The following is a 19,589-nucleotide window of genomic DNA, read 5'->3' on the forward strand; positions in this document are numbered from 1 at the left end:
CATATAAAGCATCGATTGTTATCTGTGTATTGAGACTCATTATATGTTAAGGAACAAAAGCTTTGCGCGGTGGCAAGTTTGGATTAGGTTTTGCTCAGACTACTGTTAATCCTGTAGAACAGACAAAAGGCTGTGGTTCTACAGTAAACATTTAAAAAATCACTTTCGAAGATTAAATGATATAGATGCACCGATCTTAAAATTTGAGTGTGTTTAGGCTCTGAAGCTGTTCTTCGATGCTGTTATCATTAGAGTGAGGGCTAGAAGGCACACTGGCAGACCTTCCATGCTTGGCGCAGAAGCTCTAGTGCTATTATTTGTTTCAGATGGAAAGGAAGAGAAGGGGAACATTTGGCTACCCTCATATAGTGCAAAAGTAGAAGAGCCTACAAACAATAGGAATCTCGATCAGTTCAAGTCCTGAGAGCTTGTCACGCATCATCAAGGCAAGTTTATGCTGCTGTTTTCATCTTATCATTTCATACATCTATGAGCATATGGGCCTGTCGTGTCTAAATTATCGGTGGCAAACTCACACACAAGGACTGGGTTTTGTATTAGATCTAGATAGCTTGATCATGCATGTGCATCGGTGTCTCAGCGTTACTAACCCTCTTCATGCTTTGCCGCTGGCATGCTACGTACAGGTACAGCCGTGTCTTCGTTGTTAGTGGCAACCTCATCTGCACGAGGGTGTTGTGTCGACGGTCGGTGCCTTTTTTGTGTGTGAATGCTGTTGGTGCTTGTTCGTGCAAGGAGTCATTGACTTCATCAGCAATTTTCAGGTTTAGTCTGATTGTGGATCTTGGCATAATTGCACGCTCAAGCAATTAATTAATGGGTTTCTAACCTAGCATTTAGCTGTATTTTGTAAGGTGTTCTCCTTAGTGGGCACTCCTGCGAATCACAGGCTAAAGCCTCGACGGTCAGAGCTGGCATGTTTAGGTCATGGAAACAAGATCCATTGCAGGTACATGTTAGCGTGCTCTCCCCAATTTTCCAGTTTGAGGCTTCAACCACCCACCGTGTGAGTAGCCATTTCATATTTTGATCGACTTGACCATTTCATATTTAACCATTACATGAACGAGCTTTAGCTGTGTTCCTGCAGCCACCCTATTTTTTTCAATGTTTTCTCGTACATCGGCATCTTTATTTTTGGTTGTTCAAAATAACCATATGAACCATCAATTGTTCTTTGTCTACTAAGAATTATAATATGGAAAGGGCCAAAAGCATTCCGCACTGGAAGTTTAGATTGCATCTTTTCTCAGATTACTGTTAATCCTATATAAATTAGTTGTGGTTCTAGAGTAAATATGTTTTCATACTTTTTCAATATAAATTTTAACGATGTTAATATTTGAGTACCACTAGTTTGGACTTTGTTGTATATGAAACAAGAAACATATTCAATTGTAGTAGCCAACTAGCCATGTGGTGGTGGTGGTTGAGAATCCGGACAGTAAAATTGATTGATTCTGCTAACTACAAGTTGGGGCCTTGTGACTTTGATCTGGCATGTTTCATGCATAAGGAGCAAGATCCACTGGCAAAGGACATCAACATAAAGTATCACAAACACATCTTCAAACATGAAATGGCCAAATTGATCAAAACTTTCGTTTCTCTTTCTATACTATCATATACATATGGGAAAATTGCATGAAGATCGGCTATTCCTTAAAAGGCGGATGCCAATCAAAGGGCGTCAAGAGTGACTCGGTAGTATCTATGAGCTAAGGATGTTAAGTAGAGAAACTCTGCTCTGGACTAATTTCCTGAACAGATGTCCTGCTCCACTCTCAAGATCTTCGATACTGCACTCTAACTCCTCCAACTGCTCCTCCTTGCAAACAACGGCCTTCTTTTTGTGAAATGCCTTGGAAACAAGAGACTGTTTAGGCATTTCGATTTGCTTCGACAAGAGACGGAGTGTGGACTCCAGGAGAGACATAGAGATCTCTCTGGCCTTGACCAACAGCATGACCATGCTACAATCTGCAAGAGCCTTCTTCGTGTTCTTCTTGAAATGATTCTTGGCCTTCCTCGTCAAGCGGGTGTAGGACTGGATCTTTGCTTGAACAGCTGCGTTATCCCCTTTTCTCAAAGCCACTTGCAGCTCTTGGGCGATGGCCTTCATCTCGATGAAGATCTCTTGCATGGCGCTGCAGAGATCCAGCAGCTCGAGTGAACCTTCCATTTCTCCATCCAACATCCTCCTATGCTGGAAGGAGCAAACTTGGTTGCTTGGTAGGCAGATGATCTCTTCAAGACAATCATAGATGTCTGCAAGAGTCCTGAGACCATCGCACATCATGCTGATGGAATTGGAGGAAGAGATGCTTGCTTCTAGGCCATGGAGCTCTTGCTCGACTTCGGTCTCACCAGCGTGAGGCCTAGAAGGCAAACTTGTTGATCTTTGGTGGAAAGCCATGGTCGAGCTTGAAAATATTCTCTGTGATTTTTGTGGATGAGAGGAGAAAGAAAGAAGAGCTTCTTGTTTGATGTATGTATCGTTCTACTGACGCCTATTTATACAGAAGGTGTGTGTATAGCTGTGCTGCAGCATCTGATTAGTAGACATGAAGAATCATGCCATTACGTTAGCCATGAAGATCCCAACACAAAAGTTCGTCTCATGTTCCACTAATTGGCAGCAAGGACTAATTAAGAATGCTATAGTTTGATGATGGACCGTCACATAGTTGCATGCTCAAGCTATAATTTAGCGGAACCTTCTCAGTTCAAGCCCTGAGAGTATGTCCCCCATCTTCAAGGCAAGTTTATGCCGCTCTGCCGTATTCTTATCGTTTCATTCGTTTATGAATGAGTATATGGGCATGTTGAAAGTGTCTTAACTATCGGGGGCAAACTCACACACGAGGATCAGTTTTTTGTGTTGGATGATCTAGACAGCTTGATCATGTGCGTCATGACTAATTCTCCTCATTCTTTGCAGCTGGCGTGCTGTAACCTTGTCTTAGTTGTTAGTGGCAAACTCATCCACACGAGGGTGTCGACGTGGTTTCGTCTTGGTGTAAAGAGTCATTGACCCCATCCGCATGTTTAAGCGTTGTGCTATCCGGACATCTGGTTCTGCTAACAGCCGTTGTGTCAAGTGTTGACTCTTCATAACATTGGTGGCATGTTTCAGTTGCATGCTTCCAATTCGTCTAGTAATGCTAACAAATGTAGAGGTGTTCAAGTGCACAAATCTCTTTGTGGCCCAAAAAATGCTTACATTTTCTGTGAATGGATATTAAGTGTGTATAATTTTAACTTCGAATGGGCTGTTTACGGTTAAATCCATGTATCTTGATCTCATTGACTCTGTACCCATTTCAAAATCGCAGCATATTTGAAAGATTAGAGTTCCTCTTAGAATTAAAGTTTTCTTGTGGTTTGTCCATAAGGGAGTTATTCTAACGAAAGATAATCTGACCAAACGGAATTGGAAGGGTAGCCCCAGATGTAGCTTTTGCCCGAGGATAGAGACTATTCAGCACCTCACTATTCAGCACCTCTTTCTTGATTGTCCTATGGCTAAGCTTGTTTGGCGCTCGATTCATATTGCTTTTAATGTCCCTCCCCCTGTTAATTTGAATTCGTTATTTGGAACGTGGTTACAGGGAGTTGATGTTCATTTGGCCAAACATATTCGTGTTGGAGCATGTGCTCTTTTGTGGGCTCTATGGAATTGCAGAAATGATTTGGTTTTTAACAGACTATGTGATATTAACTTTCTGCAAGTTATCTTCAAAATTACCGTACTGATCCGCACATGGTCGTTACTCACTCCTGTGGCAGCCAGGGAGCCTATGGTTACTGGGTGTGTCCATTGGGAGATAGTAGCACAGGATATCTTCAGCCGGTTTGGATGGCAGCATATTAATAGGATAAGTGTTTAAGCATCTAGATCTTTTAGTCATCTCTGGCTTAGGCGCGAAGCTCGCCTTGTATCTTTATTTTTCACTCTTTGTTGCTTATTATCTTCTTTGTACTTTGTGCAGATTTGCTTTGGATTAATATATGGCTGCATGTCAGCCCTGGACACGGTCCGAGCCGGTCCGGTCCCGGTCCGAGCCGGCGTTTGGACCGGCCGCCGGCGGTCCGGACCGGACCGGACCGAGCTGTCCAGCGAGCTGCTTTTCCAGGACCGGACCGATTTGGAGCTGGCTCGGTCAAGCTTTAGAGGACCGTGTGGACCGATGCCATGACTTTTTCAGCTGCCGTTTATGTCCTAGTTAGCTGCAGTTTAGGTCCTAGTTAGGTTCTGTTTAGTTGTGCAACCAGTGTTGTTGTGGACTTCTTCATCAGGGTCTGTCGCTGCTAAATATACTGAAGATTCTGACGAAACTGAACCACGACGAGTTTAATACTTACTGTCGTGCTTCTGTACTGCTGTGTAGCGTGCGACCGTTTTCGATTCGTTTCAAATTACTCCTGTTCTGATGATGCATGCATGGACACCGTGCGTCCTTGTGCAGCTCGCCATGGCCACCGTGCTTGTGTGCTTACGGACGCAACCTAACATCACGGGGAGAGGCGCAACCTGACGAACTGAATTTTCTGAAAATTTGGCAACACTTATTTAACTGACGAACTGAACGCAGCGCAAGCATCTCGTGTTCATGAGAGTTGTTCCTCCTGTAGAATTCATTGGCCAGTTATCCTGTGCAGCAATAGAAAGGACAGCCATGGTTGGGACGGGGTCGAGGCCATGGCCGAGAACTCCAGATCGGCGGCAGTTCAAGCACGACAACGATGGCGACCGGCGACAAGAAGCTACGACGCATGAAGAGGAGAGGAAGGAAGGAGAAGGCAAGCTCAGAGACATGGCAGTTCACCTCGAGGTTGCCGGTGGCCGCGGCGACGAGGAACTGCGGCGGCGGTGACTACGTCTTCTCGGTCCGCTCGCTCGGCTCGGTTAAAGACCGGACCGGACCGACAATTTCTCGGGCCTGATTTGGCGGACCGGACCGTCCAATTTATCTAGCGGGCCAGGACCGAGCGGGCCAAGACCGAGCGGGCCACGAGCGGGCCAAAAAGCCCGCTCGGTACGTCCACCCTGAGCTGCATGCATCTATTGATGCAGAGGCCGGGGCTAAGCCTCCTTTTTAAAAAAAAACATCGTCGCTCTTCATTGACAAAATTATAGTTGAAGAGGCCTGATTCTAATGTTTTTTGACAAATATGTTGGTAAATTTCCTATAATTTCTATACATTTGAACTGTATACATATGGCAAAACTGTATCAAAATCGGCTTATCCTCAAAAAGGCGGATGCCAATCACAAGGAGCAGAGTGGTGTGGAGAATCTATGAGCTAAGAATGTTTAGAAGAGAAACTCTGTTCTGGACTAATTTCCTGAACAGATTTCCTGCTCCATTCTGAAGATCTTCGATACTGCACTCCAACTCGTGCAACTGCTCCTCATTGCAGACAACTGCCTTCTTCTTGCAAAATGCCTTGCAGACAAGAAACTGTTGTGGCATTTCAATTTGCTTCGACAAGAGATGGAGTGTGGACTCCAACAGAGAGATGCAGATCTCTCTTGCCTTGGTCAATAAAATGACCATCTTGTCGGATGCAGCCTTCTTGGTAGACTTCTTGAAATGTTTCCTGGCCTTCTTCGCTAAGCGAGTAAAAGACTGGATCTTGGCTTGAGCAGCTGCATCATCTCCTTTTCTTAGAGCCACTTGCAGCTCTTGGATGACGACCATCATCTCGGCGAAGGTCTCTTGCATGGTGTTGCAGAGATCTAAGAGCTCAATGGAGCACTCCATCTCTCCATCCAACATGTTCCTCTGCTGGGAGGAGCAAGCTTGGTTGCTTGGTAGGCAAATAATCTCTTCGAGACCATCGTAGATGTTTGCAAGACTCCTGAGACCATCGCCCATCGTGCTGATAGAACTAGAGGAAGAGATGCTTGCTTGTAGGCGGTGGACCTCTTGCTCGATTTCGGTCTCACTGACGTGAGGCCTAGAAGGCAAACTTATCGATCTTTGGTGGAAAGCCATATATGAGCTTGAAGCTTATCGCTGTCTTATGGTGGATGAGAGGAGGAGAAGCAGAAAATAAGAGCTTCTTGTTTGATGTATCCACCGTTTCCGTTGCCGCCTATTTATACAGATGGTGTGTGTACAGCTGTGTTGTAGCATCTAATTTGTAGACATGAAGAATCATGCCATTACATCTCGCGCATGTTGTCTGGTATGCCTTGAGATCTGCCAGAAGCATAGAGATCACAACGCTAAAGTCTTCTCATGTTTAATACATTGTTTTCTGTGCCTACTGTCCTTGAGATGAGTCATCACATTATCATGTTCCAGCAATTGGCAGCAAGAACCAATCAAAAAGATGTAGTTTAGTCTGACGGTGCATCTTGGCATAATTGTACGCCCATGCCATTATTTAATGGATCGCTAACCTAGCATTTAGCTGTAACATGCCTTTTAATAATGTCTCTAGTTTTTTCAATGTTTTTGTATAATCCTATTACCTTTTAGTCGTACTAACTGATTCTCGGACATCAGCATCTTTACTTAGGTAAAGTTTGAAATAACAAATACGCATATAAAGAATAGGTTGTTCTTTGTGTATTTTTTTCTCGGAAAGGGTTCCTTGTGTGTTGAAAATCATTATATGGAAAGAAACAAAAAAATTGCGCACTGGCAAGTTTTGATTACGTCTTGCTCAGATTATTATTGATCCGGTAGAACATGCTAAAAGCTTGGTTCTAGGGTATTTTTTTTTCTTCATTGCTTAAATGATATAGATGTCGACAGTGTTTATAATTTGAGCGCACTAATTATGCCAGACTGCACGGCCATGTGGTAGTGGTCGATAATAAAATTGATTGATTCTGCTAAGTACAAGTTGAGGCCATTTGACTTTGAGCTGGAATGTTTCATGCACAAGGAACAAGATTCACTAACTATGGGCTTCAAAATGGACTATACTGGGATCAGAAACACATCTTCAAGGAAGAAATGGTCAAATGGATCAAAACTTTTCTTTCTCTTTCTGTAGTATCATGTACATTTATACATGTGGGTGAAGATCAGCTATTCCTTAAAAGGCGGATGCCAATCAAAGGGCGTCAAGAGTGACCCGGGAGTATCTATGAGCTAAGGATGTTGAGTAGAGAAACTCTGCTCTGGACTAATTTCCTGAACAGATGTCCTGCTCCACTCTCAAGATCTTCGATGCTGCACTCTAACTCCAGCAATTGCTCCTTGCAAACAACTGCTTTCTTTTTGTGAAATGCCTTGGAAACAAGAGACCGTTTAGGCATTTCAATTTGCTTCGACAAGAGACGGAGTGTGGACTCCAGGAGAGACACAAAGATCTCTCTGGTCTTAGCCAACAGCATGACCATGCTACAATCTGCAGGAGCCTTCTTCGTGTTCTTCTTGAAATGATTCTTGGCCTTCTTCACCAAGCGGGTGTAAGCTTGGATCTTGGCTTGAGCAGAGGAATCACCCCCTTTCCTTAGGGCCACTTGCAGCTCTTGGATGATGGACTTCATCTCGACGAAGATCTCTTGCATGGCGCTGCAGAGATCCAGAACCTCGAGAGAACCTTCCATTTCTCCATCCAACATCCTCCTCTGCCGGGAAGAGCAAACTTGGTTGCTTGGTAGGCAGATGATCTCTTCAAGACCATCGTAGATGTTTGCAAGAGTCCTGAGACTATCGCACATCGTGCTGATAGAATTGGAGGAAGAGATGCTTGCTTCTAGGCTATGGAGCTCGTGCTCAATTTCGGTCTCACAGACGTGAGGCCTAGAAGGCATACTTGTTGATCTTTGGTGGAAAGCCATATCTGATCTTGAAGATTTGCTCTCTGTTGTGGTTGAGAGAGGAGCAGGAAAGAAGAGCTTCTAGTTTGATGCATCTATCATTCTGCTGACGCCTATTTATACAGAAGATAATATGTGTACAGCTGTGCTGCAGCATCTGATTAGCGGACATGAAGAATCGTGCCATTACATTAGCCATGAGATCTGGCAGAAGCATAGAGATCCCAACATAAAAGTCACCTCATGTTCCATTAATTGGCAGCAAGGACTAATTAAGAATGATATAGTTTGATGATGGACTGTCACATAGTTGCATGCTCAAGCTATCATTTAGTGGAACCTTCTCGGTTCAAGCCCTCAGCGTTTGTCCCCCATCTTCAAGGCAAGTTTATGCCGCTCCGCTGTATTCTTATATTTTCATTCATTTATGAATGAGTATATGGGCACGTCGAAAGTGTCTTAACTATCGGGGGCAAACTCACACACGAGGATCAGTTTTTTGTGTTGGATGATCTAGAAAGCTTGATCATGTGCGTGATGATTAATCCTCTTCATGTTTTGCCGCTGGCATGCTACAGCCTTGTCTTAGTTGTTAGTGGCAAACTCATCTGCACGAGGGTGTCGACGTGTGGTTTCGTCTTGCTGGTGTAAGGAGTCAATTGACTTCATCCGCATGTTCCAGCGTTGTGCTATCTGGTTTTGCTAACATCCATTGTCCAACCTTACACTCTTGACTCTTCATAATATCGCTGGCATGTTTCAGTTGCATGCTTGTAAATCATCTAGTAATGCTGACAAATGTGCAGGTGTTCAAGTGCACAAATCTCTTTGTGGCCCCATAATGCTTACATTTCCTGCGAATTGATAACGTATATATGTCGTCACCATTGAGTGACAAGAACTGGCATGGTTCTAAGATTTTTGGGCAAATATGCTGGTAAATTTCCTCCAAATTCTTAGCTACATCAGTTCTTTTTAGTGTATACGGTTGTAATGGATTTCAATGGCGTTCATATACAATGTAGGGGGAATTTTAATGGATTTTAATGGCGTTCCATTTTACAGTGGAGATTTTATTATTTTTAATGTGTTAACATGATATGTTATCTGATAAATCCATGATGCTCAATCCAATAATTATCTCCCATCGAATACCAAATAAAATTATGCAGACGATACCAGCATATAATTTTTTTCATTTGCGAATGTGGATTATTATTGTTATTAAGAACATTTTTTATTTTATTTTTTCACTTAATCTATCCAGCACAACTAGCTATATGATTTTATCAGCAATGCAAACTTATCATATGAATAAGAATAATAAGATAGATACATACCAAAATAATAATTGAGCTTATGATGGACAGCCTTTGCAACTATGAAGGGAATCTGGCTAGGTGTGATGCAACCATCAACCATGTGGCTTCGACCTGGCGTGTCCCACGCATGGTCAGTGTAGATACAAAAAATAAGGATTATGTGCTAATAAAGAATATTAAGGTACAACTCACAAAAAAAAGAATCTTAAGGTAATATTAACTTGTAAAAAAACTTGCATATAGGTCTAACATCATTTTGCTTTTATCATTTAACACAAACCTAGCAAATACATGATGGATTCACATCATACACATTTCCTTTTGTCATGCATATATTCATCACCAGGCCCCAAGAAAATTTATCAATATCACAAAATCTGAGATGGATCAAAACTTTGGTCTTTGTTTCTATAATTTCTGTACATTTGTACTGTATACATATGGCAAAACAGTATCCAGATCGGCCCATCCTCAAAAAGGCGGATGCCAATCACAGGGAGTAGAGGGATGTTGAGAATCTATGAGCTAAGAATGTTTAGAAGAGAAACTCTGTTCTGGACTAATTTCCTGAACAGATTTCCTGCTCCATTCTGAAGATCTTCGATACTGCACTCCAACTCCTGCAACTGCTCCTCACTGCAGACAACTGCCTTCTTCTTGCAAAATGCCTTGCCGACAAGAGACTGCTTTGGCATTTCAATTTGCTTCAACAAGAGATGGAGTATGGACTCCAACAGAGAGATGCAGATCTCTCTTGCCTTGCTCAATAGCATGACCATCTTGTCGGATGCAGCCTTCTTGGTAGTCTTCTTGAAATGTTTCCTGGCCTTGTTCACCAAGCGAGTAAAAGACCGGATCTTGGCTTGCGCAGCTGCATCGTCTCCTCTTCTTAGAGCCACTTGCAGCTCTTGGATGAGGACCATCATCTCGGCGAAGGCTTCTTGCATGTTGCTGCAGAGATCTAAGAGCTCAATGGAGCATCCCATTTCTCCATCCAACATGTTCCTCTGCTCGGAGGAGCAAACTTGGTTGCTTGGTAGGCAAATGATCTCTTCAAGACCATCGTAGATGTTTGCAAGACTCCTAAGACCATCGCACATCGTGCTGATGGAACTGGAGGAAGAGATGCTTGCTTCTAGGCTGTGGAGTTCTTGCTCAACTTCGGTCTCACTGATATGAGGCCTAGAAGGCAAACTTATCGATCTCTGGTGGAAAGCCATATATGAGATTGAAGCTTATCGTTGTCTAGTGGAGGAATAAAGGAGGAGAAGCGGAAAATAAGAGCTTCTTGTTTGATGTATCTACCGTTCTGCTGCCTCCTATTTATACACAAGATGTGTACAGCTGTGTTGTAGCATCTGATTGGTACACATGAAAAATCATGCCATTACACCTCCCACATGCTGTCTGCTATGCCTTGAGATCTGCAGAAGCATAGAGATCGCCACACTAAAGTCTTCTCATGTTTAGTACATTGTTTTCTGTGCCTACTGTCCTTGAGATGAGTCATCCCATTATCATGTTCCAGCAATTGGCAGCAAGAACCAATCAAAAAGGATTTCGGCATAATTGCACGCCCGTGCAATTACTTAATAAATCGCTAACCTAACGTTTAGCTGTGACATACCTGTATTTAATAAGGTGTTTTCCATGGTGGGCACTCTAGCAAATTACAGATTAAAGCCTCGACGGTCGGACCTGGCATGTTTAGGCCATTGAAACAAGATCCATTGCGAAAGATACGTGTTAGCTGTTCAGCATGTTATGCCCATATTTTGTTTTCAGCTTGAGGCTTTCAGCCACCCACCGTGTGAGTGGCATGACCATTTAATATCTAACCATTGCAGAGACTAGCTTTTCATGTGTACCTATTCTTTTCAATGTTTTTGTACGCTATTATTACCTCCTAATCGTACTAACCAATTCTGAGACTCCCCGGGAATGAGCATATAAAGCGTCGACTGTTCTTTGTGTGCACTGGCAAGTTTGGATGAGGTCTTGCTCAGATTATTGTTAATACTGTAGGACATGCAAAAAGTTGTGGTTCTGGAGTAAATGTTTTTTTTTTGTCGCCTTCGATGCTTAAATGATATAGATGTCAAAGATGTTAAAATTTGTGTACACTGATTTGAACTTCGTTGTATAAAAAAGAAATATATTCAATTGTAGTGCCAGAGTAGTGCACAGCCATGTGGTGCTGGTGGAGAATCTGGATAATAAAATTGATCGATTGGGACTTTGTGACTTTAATCTGGCATGTTTCAGGCATCAGGAACAAGATGCACTAACCATGGGAATCAAAATAAACTATACCGGGATCACGAACACGTCTTCAAGGATGAAATGGTCAAATGGATCAAAACTTTGGTTTCACTTTCTATTTCTGTAGTATCATGTACATTTATACAGCATAGTTGTATGAGATCAGCTATTCCTTAAAAGGCGGATGCCGATCGGAGGGCGCCAAGGATGACTTGGCAGTATCTACAAGCTAAGGATGTTGAGTAGAGTAACTCTGCTCTGGACTAATTTCCTGAACAGATGTCCTGCTCCACTCTCAAGATCCCCGATACTGCGCTCTAATTCCGACAATTGTTCCTCCTTACAAACAACCGCCTTCTTCTTGTGAAATGCTTTGGAAACAAGAGACTCTTTAGGCCTTTCGATTTGCTTCGACACCAGATGGAGTGTGGACTCCAGGAGAGAGGTAGAGACCTCCCTGGCCTTGGCCAATAGCATGACTATCCTGCAATCTGTAGGAGCCTTCTTCGTGGCCTTCTTGAAATGGTTCCTGGCCTTCTTCGCCAAACGGGTGTAAGACTGGATCTTGGCTTGAGCAGCTGCATCATCCCCTTTCCTTAGAGCCACTTGTAGCTCTTGGATGATGGCCTTCATCTCGACGAAGATCTCTTGCATGGCGCCGCAGAGATCTAGGAGCTCGAGAGAAGCTTCCAGTTCTCCATCCAACATCACCCTCTGCTGGGAGGAGCAAGCTTGGTGGCTTGGTAGGCAAATGATCTCTTCAAGACCATCGTAGATGTTTGCAAGACTCCTGAGACCATCGCACATCGTGCTGATGGAATTGGAGGAAGAGACGCTTGCTTCTAGGCTCCGCAGCTCTTCTTTGACTTCGGTCTCGGTGGCCTGAGGCCTAGAAGGCAGACTTGTCGATCTGAGGTGGAAAGCCATGTCTGATCTTGAAGCTTTTTTCGTATAGCGGTTGAAGAGAGGAGCAGGAAAGAAGAGCTTCTAGTTTGATGTATCTACCATTCTGCCGATGCTTATTTATACAGAAGACGTGTGTACAGCTATGCTGCAGCATCTGATTAGTAGACATGAAGAATCATGCTATTACCTCAGCCTTGAGATCTGACAGACGCATAGAAATAACAACACTAAAGTCGTCTCATGTTTACTACAGTTTTTTATTGTGTCTGCTGTCCTTGAGATGAATCATCACATAGTCATGTTCTGCTTATTGGCAGCAAGGACTAATTAAGAATGGTATAGTTTGGTGGTGGAATCTTGTCATGTTCAAGTCCTGAGAGTGTTGTCGCCCATCTTCAGGGCAAGTTTTTGCCGCTCTGCTGTCCTAATCGCTTCGTACATCTATGAATGAGTATATGGGCCTGTCAAAAGTGTCTTAATTATCGGAGGCAAACTCACACATCGGGATCAGTTTTTTGTGTTAGATGATCTAGACAGCTTGATTATGTGCATGATGACTAACACACTTCATGCTTTGCTGCTGGCATGCTACAGCCATGTCTTATTCTGCACGAGGATGTCGATGTGTGGTTGCTTCTTGCTGGTGTCCAACCTTACACTCTTGACTCTTCATAACATCGCTGGCATGTTTCAGTTGCATGCTTGCTAACAAATTTACAGGTGTTCAAGTGCACAAACCTCTTTGTGGCCCATAAATGCTTACATATTCTGCGAATTGATATTAAGCATATGTATGTCGTCATCATCGAGTGACAATATTACTGGACAGGCTTGGTTCTATGGTTTTTGGACCAATACGTTGGTAAATTATTTCCTCAGAAAATGAACTTCCGCCTCCGCCTCCGGATCGCTGCTTGGCGATTCCGAGGCGTCCCAGCCGCCGTCCTCCGAGTCCTCTCCTAGCCAGATCCGCTGGCCGCCGCCGTCACCAGCCACCCCGACGGTGGCGGCCGGCCGCCCTTCTTGCGCGCATCCCCATCCTCTCCTCCTTCTCCGTCCAGATCCATCGTCAGGCTCGTCGCGTGTACAGCGATCTGGACTTTGGTTGGATGGTGTGGTTAGAACGACAGCAGGGGTGACACCAATAAAGCGGTGCCTGGACGGCGGCGCCCGGGGCGGCGGTGGCTTCGGCTACCGGGGCGGCGGCTCCCGGTGGCGGCGGGGCTCTAGGGCCTGGACGGCGGCGGCTTCGGCTTCCGGGGTGGCGTCGCCTGGTACTGCTGGACGTCCTGTGCGCGAAGGTACAGCGGTGGTAGCCGATCCGGCACGATCCACCGCGCCAGCGACTGGTTCCAGGTGCCTTCTCCTGGTGCTTGCTGGCCGGATCTAATCCGGTCTTGGCGGTGCCGACGGCGACGGCTAACCCGGAACCATGGTGGTGGCGGCGTCCCCTCCGCCGGGGATGACGGGTCTGATGGTGGGGAGACATGGTTGCCGGTGAAAACCGAGCCGACGGCGGACGGTGGCGGCTTTCTGCGCCGTTACCTTGATGAAGGCTTCGTTCTGTAACTACTGTTGATCCACTCATGCTGCTCCGGGGGAAACCCTAGGATCTGGTTTTCCAGATCGGACGATGGCGGCATTGCGGTGTCGTTCCTCTCTAGGGAGCATCGTTTGTGGAGCAGCGCTGGAAGACGGAGGCAGAAGGTGGAGCGTCTTCGTCCTGCACGGAGCTTCGGTGGTGATGTCAGGTCATGCCTGGCCGACAGGTGCTACGCTTTGTCATGTCTGGTCGGCAGGTGCTACGCACGACATATCTTATTGAGTCTTCGCGTCTGGATGGACGAGCGCAGGGAGGGGGTGCCGTTGGGCGCCGTGGTGGCGTCGACGGATGGCCGGACTGACAAGGATTATGCGGATCTCTATCCTGAAGATGGTTCAATGGTCCGATGATGATGGCGGCTTCTAAAACGTGTGCATGTGGTGTACGCTTTAGGTCTGCTGCACCGGCTGTGAGTTCCGATACGTCATGTGGATGGATCGGAGACGACACCGGATTTAGATATGGGGAGTGAGTGCACTCCACATTATCACGGCTTGTAGGTGTGAGAGGGGGCTTCGGGTGGTTTGATGTATGTTCTTATCAGACCTTTGTTGAATAAGTAATAAAGATGGCTGCATGCATCACTCGATGCAGAGGCCGGGGCTCAGCCTCCTTTCTAAAATAAAAATAAAAAAACATGAGATTTTCTTTTTGGTGTATACGTTCTAATGGATTTTAGTGGTGTTCGTACACAATGTAAGAGGGCGGAAGAAAGAATCAGAAGTATATTACAATAGCCCCCGATGACTGATGAGGCAACATATCTCACTTTTACAGGAAATATTTTCTTGCTGCCAATGTATTAACAATAGGATGTGCTATATCACAAATAACTATATCCCATTAAATACCAAATAAAATTATGCTGAAGATACCAGCATACAGTTTTTTTCATTTGAGAATATAGATTATTATTGTTTTTTTTTTCGAGAAAACGAAAGTCTGCGTTTCATTTCATTGAAAGGGAGGAAAGTTTAAGCTGTACATGTCTCCGAGCAGCAGGCCCAACGAAAGAAAAAACACTAGGCTAGTGAACATCCCAGGTTAGCGGCAGGACCACCCCAAGGCCGACAGCCCCAGTCCGAACCCAAAGGGCTGCCTCCTCTCTGATCCTAGTAGATAGCAGTGCCATGGAAGGCTGCTCGCCGTCAAACACGCAGGAGTTGCGGTGCTCCCAGAGTAGCCATGATGTCAGGTGGGTGATCGTGGCCAACCCCTTGCGCATGGCCTTAGGTGTCTCCCGCTTGGTGTGCATCCACCAGTCATTCAGCGTTGCCTCGTGGTCCAGCGGCCGGCATGTCAGCCGCAGCCAAGAGAGCGTCTCGTGCCACACTTGTCGTGAGAAGGGGCAGGTGACGAGCAGGTGGCGCATCGTCTTGGGCTCCTGGTCGCAGAAGACACAACGCGGGTGGTGTTGCAGGCCGCGGCGGCGCAATTTGTCCGCTGTCCAACACCTGTCCAGGCTAACGAGCCATAGGAAGAATTTCACGCGCGGTGGAGCCCAGCTCCTCCAAGTCAGTTGCCATGAGTCGCAGCTAACGGAGCCGTGGAAGGTCGCTCGGTAGGCGCTGCGCGCGGAGTAGGCTCCGCTCGAGGTCCATCTCCAGATGAGTTGGTCTGGCTGGTCGTGGAGGGCGACATTTTCAGTAGCACGCCAAAGCAGCAGGTACTGGCCGATCTCGTGGATGCCCAAGTCACCGCGAATGTCGCGCGCCCATGCGTGGTTCTGAAGGCCATCTGCGATGGTGTGCTGCTTGCGCCAGTGCTTGAGGATGCAAGCGTAGAGCTGCGGTGCGAGCTCGCCGATGGAGCGGCCGTCAATCCAGCGATCCTCCCAGAATTTGCGCGTTCTGCCATCGCCCATGGCAAGCGAGGTGGAGACGAAGAACAGGGCGCGCTCCTCCTTGGTAAACGGAAGGTCAAGGCTGTGCCAGGCCCGCCCCTCGTCGGTGCGGCTGAACCATAGCCAGCGCAGCCGAAGGGCGAGTCCAGCGCGCTCCATGTCCTGGACTCCGAGGCCACCGAGGGAGAGCGGCCGGCAGACACGGCGCCAATTGACGTGGCAGCTGCGTCCGTTGGCGACAGCGCGACCTTCCTAAAGGAATCCTCTCTCGATCTTCTCGATGAGCCTTAATGTCTTCTTCGGGGAGCGAGGACAAGGAGTTGGTGGATGGGGATTGCACAGAGCACGGACTTGACAAGCGCGAGTCGGCCCGCTTTGTTCATGAGCCGGGACTTCCAGCTGGGCAGCATGCCTCCAACCTTGTCGACCAGGGATTGCAGCTGTGTGTTCGTGGGCCGTCGAATGGCGAGAGGGATCCCAAGGTATGTGACTGGCAGGTCCGCAATCTTGCACCCAAGTGCCTCCGAGATCCGCGCAGAGTCACCCGGGGCACAATTGAGCAATGTGGCAGAGCTCTTGTCGTAGTTGACATGGAGGCCCATGGCTTGTCCGAAGAGCTGCAGGATCGCCCTGATCGCGGCAAGGTCACTGGGGGAGGGGTGGCAAAACAGCACCACATTGTCCGCGAAGAGCGAGATGATCGGGATGGGGCGGCGTGGGTGTATGTGCTCCAGGATGCCCAGGGTCGCAGCCCGCTGGAAGAGGCGACTCAGCGTGCCCACATCGAGGACGAACAGTTAGGGCGACAAAGGGTCGCCCTGCCTTAGCCCCCTGCGGTGCTAGATGGGGGGCCTGGCTCACCGTTGAGCAGCACCCGCGAGCACGCGGACGACAGCAAGATGGCCAGCCAGTCCAAGAATCTGCACCCGAAGCCATACTAGCGGAGAACTTCGAACAGGAAGGGCCATGAGATGGTGTCGAAGGCGCGCGCGAGGTCGAGCTTGAGCAGGATCCGGGGCGTGCGCAGCTGGTGCAGGAGGCGCATCGACTGTCGGACGAGTACGAAGTTATCGTGTAGGGAACGACCCGCGATGAAGGCGTTCTGGTTCTTGCTGACCAGCCCGTCGAGTTTTGGAGCAAGGCGAAGGGAGAGCGTCTTGGCGAAGACCTTGGCAACTAGGTGAATGAGGCTGATGGGGCGGAAGTCGCCGATCACCTGGGCATCCGCGCGCTTGGGGAGGAGGGAGATCATGGCCTGGTTGAGGCGGTGGAATCCTCGACCCCGGAGCTGGTGCAGTTGATGGAACACAGTGATGAAGTCAGGCTTGACAGTACCCCAACATGCGCGAAGGAACTCCGCGGTGAAGCCGTCCGGTCCAGGCGCCTTGCACGCCGGCATGCGCGTGATCGTGTTCCAAATTTCCTCCTCCATGAACGGGGCATCGAGGTCTTGGAGGCCATCATCAGTCTCCATAAGGTGCTCGAGGTTGAGCGAGCACTCGCGGTCTAGGGCCGTGCCAATGAGGCTGTCAAAGTGTCCGAAGACGGCCTGTGCCATCTCGCTCTGCCCGTGAGGGTCTGCACGCCCGTGGACAGGTTGAAGATAGTGTTCTTCTGTCGTCTGTAGGAGCATTGCCGGTGGAAGAGTGCAGTGTTGGCGTCCCCCTCCCTAAGCGATGCAATGCGCGCCCGTTGTCGGGCAATGGTGCGCTCCAGCGATGCGAAGCCCAAGAAGGCTAGCTTTAGGCTCCTGTGCAGCCAGACCTCGTGTGGCGAAAGCGTCCGGTCCTCCTGAGCTTTATCGAAGCTGAGGATGAGCACCCTGCATAGCGCGAGCTTGAGCTTGACGTTGCCAACCGATTTCGCGCTCCAGCTGGTGAGCCTCTTGGCGGTGGCTTGCAGGCGCAGCCGGAGGCGGCGGAAGGGGTCGGTGTCGTCCACCGAAGCCCAAGCCAGCGCGACAGTCTCCTGGAACCTGTCCAGGCGCAGCCAAAACTCCTCGAAACGGAACCGACGGTGGGCTGGGGCGTGGGGGAGCAATCCAGCAGGAGGGGGCTGTGGTCGGACACCACCGAAGCGAGGCAGCGCAAGTGCCAGTCGCCGACGGCGTCATCCCAGTCTGACGTGCATAGGACCCGATCCAGGCGCACCAGAGTTGGCGGGCATTGCGCATTGGACCATGTGTACCGGCGGCCATTGAGGTACACCTCCCTCAGGGCAAGATCGCTAATGCAGCGCCGGAAGCGGCCCATCATTCTCCGATTCAGGTTGCCGTTGTTCTTATCCTCGTCGCACAGGATTAGGTTGAAATCACCACAAATCATCCACGGGCCCGTGCAGTCGCGGCGCACGTCCCGGATCTCCTGGAGGAACACGGTCTTGCCGTCCTCGTCTTGGGGGCCGTAGACAATGGAGATCCACCACGGAGTGCCCGCGGGAGTGGCAACCCTAGCGGCAAGGGCATTGGTGGTGAACAATGGTTCGGAGATCGTCACGACCCTGCTCTTCCAAGCAAGGAGGATGCCCCCGCGCGTGCCCTCCGCGGGCAAGAACAGGAAGCCGTCGAAGTCTAAGTCAAGGGCCTCCAAAACTATCGAGGGGTCGATGAGGGCCATCTTCGTTTCCTGTAGGCAAACTACCGACGCGTTGGCCGTAGCGACGAGCGAGCGAATCGCCAGGCGACGCGCCCTCGCGTTCAGCCCGCGCACGTTCCAGATCACTAGCTTGAGGTTGTGAGACATAAAGAAACTAGTTCGACACTGAAATACATCGGCGGGCTAGACCTCCACGAGGCAGCCAGTAGGCACGGACGTGCAAGGGACCGAGGTGACATTCGCGGGCGGCTCGCGATCGACCAGCTTGGCGATGGCGGTGAGCACGTCCACCGAGATTTCTGCCGCGAACACGCCGTCGTAGGCTTTCATTGCCTCCGCCGTGATCACCTGGTTGGCGCCGATGATGCCCAGGGTACGCAGAACCTGCACGCGAGCCCGCCGCTCTGCAGTAGGTGGCACCGAGGCCGCCGCCTTCGGGGTGGCCGAGCGGCCACGGCGTGGCGAGAAGCAGAGGGCGGGGCGACGAGGGCGCTTCCCGGATGTTGGCAGGGCAGCCTTGAGCTAGCCAGTGGCTGCCGCGAGGAAGTCCCCCAGCGTCCAGGAGATTGGGCACGATTCTGCTCTCGGGCGCGATCTCCGCAGCGTGATGGGCGGCGAGGCGAAACAGCACGCAGTGGGGCGGGGAGTCTCCGCAGAGCGTATGCTGGCCGGCAAGGACTCGGTGCTAGGCACAAAGCTGTCGTCGAGGCCCGGCCCAGCCATTGTGTTGCAATGGCCCAGCCCGAGGGGGAGGGGGTCCCGGGTGTCACCTGCGAAAAGCCCTCGTCTGGCCTGAGGGGGCGGGATTTGAATCCGGCACAGGGTCGCCCTCGGGGCCGACAGGGCGGGAGGGCGTGACCTCGGAGCTGTCCACGCGCAGGCTGGCAGCGCGTGACGCTGCCAAGGACCCGCTTTGTCCCGACAGGATATCCTCCTCGGGTACCGCGGACGGGGGAGGCAGCGAATCGGGGACCATATCGTCCTCCAGCGAATCAGGGGTCGCTCCTCGCTCGTCACGCCTCGGATCTGGGGTCGGTGGGGTCAGCGCAGCAGCCGAGCCAGGCGAGGCACAGGGTGGGTCTTGCTCGTGCGCGGAAGGCGACAATCTTGGATGGTGGGTGGCGGGCCCCGTCCCTGGCGAGGAAGGGCGGCTGAGCAATCGGGGGGCGCCAGCTGTCCCAGCGGAAAGCGCACCGGTCGCATCTTGGACCGTGGAGGGCCCGGCCGCTGCTTTGTCAGGAGATCGGTCATT

General features: G+C 49.0%; 5 protein-coding genes across 5 annotated transcripts; all 5 read right to left on the minus strand.

Annotated features, from left to right (window-relative positions):
* Positions 1-1,588: 1,588 nt before the first annotated feature.
* On the minus strand, positions 1,589-2,880 carry LOC123445509. Its single transcript, XM_045122496.1, has one exon. The coding sequence runs from the start codon at positions 2,435-2,437 to the stop codon at positions 1,733-1,735; it is 705 nt and encodes a 234-aa protein (XP_044978431.1). The 5' UTR covers positions 2,438-2,880; the 3' UTR covers positions 1,589-1,732.
* A 2,364-nt stretch (positions 2,881-5,244) lies between these two features.
* LOC123445516 lies at positions 5,245-6,899 on the minus strand. The gene has a single exon (XM_045122504.1). It carries the CDS (start codon positions 6,021-6,023, stop codon positions 5,322-5,324), a length of 702 nt encoding a protein of 233 aa, XP_044978439.1. The 5' UTR covers positions 6,024-6,899; the 3' UTR covers positions 5,245-5,321.
* Positions 6,900-6,996: 97 nt separating this feature from the next.
* Positions 6,997-8,660, minus strand: LOC123445514. The gene has a single exon (XM_045122502.1). It carries the CDS (start codon positions 7,826-7,828, stop codon positions 7,127-7,129), a length of 702 nt encoding a protein of 233 aa, XP_044978437.1. The 5' UTR covers positions 7,829-8,660; the 3' UTR covers positions 6,997-7,126.
* A 961-nt stretch (positions 8,661-9,621) lies between these two features.
* On the minus strand, positions 9,622-10,477 carry LOC123445515. Its single transcript, XM_045122503.1, has one exon. The coding sequence runs from the start codon at positions 10,347-10,349 to the stop codon at positions 9,648-9,650; it is 702 nt and encodes a 233-aa protein (XP_044978438.1). The 5' UTR covers positions 10,350-10,477; the 3' UTR covers positions 9,622-9,647.
* A 1,004-nt stretch (positions 10,478-11,481) lies between these two features.
* On the minus strand, positions 11,482-12,721 carry LOC123445510. Its single transcript, XM_045122497.1, has one exon. The coding sequence runs from the start codon at positions 12,316-12,318 to the stop codon at positions 11,614-11,616; it is 705 nt and encodes a 234-aa protein (XP_044978432.1). The 5' UTR covers positions 12,319-12,721; the 3' UTR covers positions 11,482-11,613.
* Positions 12,722-19,589: the final 6,868 nt, after the last annotated feature.

This window comes from Hordeum vulgare, chromosome 3H (assembly GCF_904849725.1).
Source record: "Hordeum vulgare subsp. vulgare chromosome 3H, MorexV3_pseudomolecules_assembly, whole genome shotgun sequence".
In the NCBI taxonomy this organism is placed as follows: Eukaryota; Viridiplantae; Streptophyta; class Magnoliopsida; order Poales; family Poaceae; genus Hordeum; species Hordeum vulgare.